The 4,505-nt window shown below is 38.0% G+C and overlaps 1 protein-coding gene across 2 annotated transcripts; it reads left to right on the plus strand.

Moving 5' to 3' along the window:
- Positions 293–4,268, plus strand: LOC107617356 (RNA-binding protein 48). 2 transcript variants are annotated; one of them, XM_016319143.2, is made up of 9 exons: positions 293–626; positions 1,924–2,128; positions 2,216–2,299; positions 2,437–2,517; positions 2,635–2,774; positions 2,864–2,981; positions 3,078–3,129; positions 3,534–3,596; positions 3,675–4,268. In XM_016319143.2, the coding sequence occupies exons 2-9, from the start codon at positions 2,067–2,069 to the stop codon at positions 3,750–3,752; spliced, it is 678 nt and encodes a 225-aa protein (XP_016174629.1). In that variant the 5' UTR covers positions 293–626; positions 1,924–2,066; the 3' UTR covers positions 3,753–4,268. The 2 variants fall into 2 exon arrangements, with proteins under 2 accessions (XP_016174629.1, XP_020972647.1); XM_021116988.1 differs by having other exon boundaries at positions 505–622.

A 4,505-nucleotide genomic window follows, 5' to 3' on the forward strand; every position in this document is an offset into this window, starting at 1 on the left:
TTTATGAATTAAAAATATAAAAAAAGAGAGAAAAAAAAAGAAAAATCTAGGGCCAGCAATTTTATTGAATTTTGGCCAGGTAACTAGCAGAGAAAGGTGAGCCATGGAATGAAATCTCACACCAATCTCACACCATTAAATCATTATTAATGGCTATTTAATAACTACTAATCACAAAAATTGCTGGCCCTAATATTGCTCACAAAAAAAGTAAAAAACCCTAATTCAGCGGCACATTCAACACTCATTCTCACCTCTCTACCTCACTCACCGCACGGTCAGAGTTCGTTACTTATTACTCTCCTCGCCGGCTCCTCTGCCTCGTCCCCGCACCGTCAGTGTTTGCTCGCCTCTGCCTCCTCCGTCTGTGTCGTCCCGGCCGCCTTGGCTCCGCCGTGCCTCGTCTGTCTCTGCCTCCGCCTCGTGCCTCGTCTGCCTCTGCTTCCTCAGTGGCCATCGTGTTGGCTCCTTTGCAGGCTCTGCTCTGCTCCTCTTCGAAGCTCTGCCTCCGCCGAAGCTCTTCCCTCTCTCGCCGGCGGCTTGCTCTGCAACGGTGCAACACGGCGACGACCCCAAGTTGGAAAATCGTCTCTGACTCCGTTTCTGGCTTTCTGCTTCTGCTGTAGGTGAGTTTTTTTTTTAGTTATTCTTATTAATTTTTTATACTGGATTTTTGCTGTTTTAATGTATTGATGCTGATTGTATTTGTATGTAGAACTGATTGATTTAATTTGTAATAGATTGAGATGAATTGTACTTGTATATAAAACTAATTGATTTAATTTGTTGTTCTCTTTGTTCTTTTTTCCTTTCTTGAGGCTTGTATACTAAAGTTGGAGAAACTGAGAGAGATAATAGAGGAGAAGATATTTTCATTTAACACTACAAAATTTGTCTCCTAGCTTGATGATCAAATGATGAAGATTCAATAAAAGGGTCTCTCTTCTGGTGTTGTGTAGCACTCTAATTTCCTCAGTGGATTAATCACTTTGCAATAGTTTGATTTGGAGTTCAGTAGTGATACATAAGAGTTTGTTTTATTAAAAAGAGAGAAAATGGGAAGATTCTAGCAATTTTAAGTTTCAACATGAAATTTTAATGAGTTGAAGTTTTTTCATTATATTTGTCTTGTTTTTCATTCAGGAAGGGTCTTCTATGTTCTATTCTTTGGTCCTTTTGTTTTCCTTTGCATGTTTAGAACAAAGATGCTAAAAGGTGCAAAAAAGAGTTACTGTACTGTATGGAAAACTAGAAACAAGAAAATATTCAACAATGAATCTTTGAATGTGGAGGAGATGAAAAGGCTGATTTCGTTTTATATGGAGTCTTGGAAACGAGGCAGGGAAGGCAGGATAATTGATCATTGAAGCTGTTTTGTTTCGTGCCAGTAGCTAGTGGATTTTTTTGTGAGGAGTGATTACTAGTTATTTTGTTGTGTTGATTGATTAACGTTTTGTATTCTTGTTTTGGTTGTATCTTTTCGTCTTGTTGCTGCTGGTTGTTGTAGTTATTTTGCTCCTCACCACCCTCGTTGGGTTTCTGTGAGTGACTTTAAGCCACAAAAAAAAAAAAGAGAAAGTGACCGTAGAAGAAATATTATGGCATATAAAAACATAATCACAAGTCGGCACACTTGGAAGAAGTTGAAGTGGTTAGAGTGGCTTGTTTGGACTGCATCAAAATGTTGCCACCTTATTCTATGTTCCTATTTTTATAAGTTTGACTTATAGAATATGCTTAAAATCAATGTGTATTTTTTGCTATGGATGTGACTTAGGCTTTTCTAGAGGAATGTTCATGTTCACAAAAAAAAAAAAATATATTGGAATGCTGCTACATCAGTTTATTTTCCAATGGAACATATTTCCTTGAAAAACAAATAAGTCATAATTTGAGCCTTTGCATTATAACTTTAATTTTCAGGTGTTTTCTTTTTCTTGATTAATCTCTGGACAATTGATTATTCTGGGTCAACCGGTTCATCCACTGACCCACCAGTTGAACCACTCCCAGAGCAAAACTGTCATTTGCCGTAACTGAAATAACGAATTTCGTTTTTGCTTTCCATGCCGCGTTACAAAGATGATTCCCCTGCCATTCGTGTCTACACTGTTTGCGATGAATCTCGGTCTCTATCCCTTACCCTTCTACTCCCTTTCAAATTCACCTCTCACATCATGCATAAATTAACAACAATCATATTTGGAAGGTGCAGGTATTTGATTGTAAGGAATGTTCCGTCGTTGGGCTGCGGAGATGATCTAAAACAATTGTTTTCATCCTATGGAGAAGTAGAAGAGTGAGTTCATCACTTCTTGAATTGCTCACTCCTTTTGTTCTCCTTCCTCTGTTCCTCATCCTCAATTTCACTTTCTTTATAAATGTATTTTCTTTTATTTTATTTGAATGATTTTTTATTTATTTATGTTGGTTTAGGTGTAAGCCAATGGATGCGGAGGACTGTGAGCCATTCACTGATGTCTATTGGATCAAATTCCGTCTTTTCAGCAATGCCAGGTTCTTCTCTCTCTCTTTCATTCATATCATGAGCTTTGAGTAGAACTGTGCATATGCATTTGCATTTTATTTGATTTTTGACTGTGTTTAGTACTCTACCACATTTAATTGTTTCAGGTTTGCTAAAAGAAAATTGGATGATTTTGTTTTCCTTGGGAATCGACTGCAAGTTTCATATGCTCCCCAATTTGAGACGCTCTCTGACACAAAGGATAAGTTAGAGGGGAGAAGAAGAGAGGTTTTGGCACGACTAAACCGTAAGTTTAGGGTTTAAGGTTTGGTGTTGCTTGTTGTATTAACTGTTGTAATTACTTTGTATGTGTGTTCTTCATGATATTGATATCAGCTAGAAGATCCAAAGAGATTGGAGCGCCCTCAAGCTCGAAAACTATGAGCAAGAGTGAGGTAGTTGCTGTTTCCTCAAATACCAGTTTCGTGTCGGCACATTTGGATCATAATGAAAGGTAAGTTGTGGTCTCTGTTTGCCTATGCATGATTCTAGTTGAAGTTATGGCAACTTGTATAATTGATTCTCTTTTTGCTTGGGATGTTGAATCCAGAGGCAGTTCACACGTTGGAAATCTTCCAATAACAACAGTCTCCTCTAATCAGGTTTGTCACCTTTTTTGTGTTCACCTTAATTTGACAGAAAAGCATTTGTAGGAATGAATCAAACTTTTCCTTGCTAGAATTTCTTTACGAGCATTTTGAAGTTAAATTGTTTTATCTTTAATACCATTATTACTCAAGACAAATTGGAACAAATCTATCTTCATTCCCCAGCACCATTTTGTTAAACTCTTGGCATCTTATGTTTTCTATTGGAAAATCATTTTTCGCGTTTGTAATATTTTTGCAGCCTGTTAGGCCCTGGCCCAGCGGATGATGATATATTATAGCCATGTTATTGGACATATTAATCTTTGCTGACTATGGACTATGGTGTTATATGTAAAGAAATAATACTTGCTTGACATCTATTATTACCTCGTACTAATAAATTCCATGATGAACAGGATTATTTTCCTTCTGATTCCATGAATCAAACAGTGAGACTTGTCCGGGATAAGCTTGATAAGGTGATTTATCCAACTCCATAATAGGTTTCTGATGTCTTTTATTTCACTTCCAAGAAATAATTTCACTTTCTCATCCAGATTCAAGCCAGTGGGGAGCATCCACAAGCTGGATCTGCATCCAAGAAAGCAAGAGTTGATAACAGGAGGAGGATTTAACAATCGTAAAATTGTTGGTGTTCCCGTGATTTTATTTGCCGTTGCCTTAATCGAATGAACTCCACTTAAGATATGATTTCAACTCAAGTACACATACTAGCTCAATCCCAAAGTGTCTTGGCAATTTTGATTTCTTATCTTCAAGTTTTCTTCCGCAATTGGAATCTGAGGCACTTATTTATAGCCACTCAATCCTGCGAGGGTCATCCAGATATAGTATTATACTGTAAATGAAGAAGTGAAGATTGGTAGTAGCTAGCAAGAACAACACCAAATCATCAGTCACCATGCAATTGTTTGGTGGGTGTGTTCTTTTCCAAGTCAAGCCATCTTGTAAGAAAGCTTATTATTTGAATTGTGGTCAATGTGGTTTCATCTGGAATAGCAATGATGCAAGTTGCCATAAGGAAAACACCTGTGACCAACCAAGCACTTTTGCCTAGTGCCTATAAAGTATAAACCATTGTCTTTAACTTCGACACAGCTACTGGAATATTTACCAATTTTCGTTGGCAAGGGACCGTAGCTGTCTAGCTGATTTGCATCTATATAAATTTGTATCCTACAAGCTAGATGTAGGTGGTGATGGAGTGAGGGGTGGTTGGAATTGGGGTTGGGTTTAGTAGAGTTTGGTGTGTTAGTGGTTGGGGTTGGGACGACGGTGGTGTGAGGAGCGTGGCAATGTTGGTAGCAAAAGGGTGCACGATGGTTATTGTTGGGGTTGCGTTACGGTTGAAGAGCGGGGAAAATATT

The sequence above is a fragment of the Arachis ipaensis genome, chromosome B01 (assembly GCF_000816755.2).
Source record: "Arachis ipaensis cultivar K30076 chromosome B01, Araip1.1, whole genome shotgun sequence".
Taxonomy (NCBI): Eukaryota; Viridiplantae; Streptophyta; class Magnoliopsida; order Fabales; family Fabaceae; genus Arachis; species Arachis ipaensis.

Coding starts and splice junctions, on each gene's coding strand:
- LOC107617356 (XM_016319143.2), top strand. CDS start 2,067: ATGCCGCGTTACAAAGATGATTCCCCTGCCATTCGTGTCTACACTGTT. Junction 2,129..2,215: donor ACTGTTTGCGATGAATCTCG/GTCTCTATCCCT, acceptor TGGAAGGTGCAG/GTATTTGATTGTAAGGAATG. Junction 3,597..3,674: donor TCCGGGATAAGCTTGATAAG/GTGATTTATCCA, acceptor TTTCTCATCCAG/ATTCAAGCCAGTGGGGAGCA.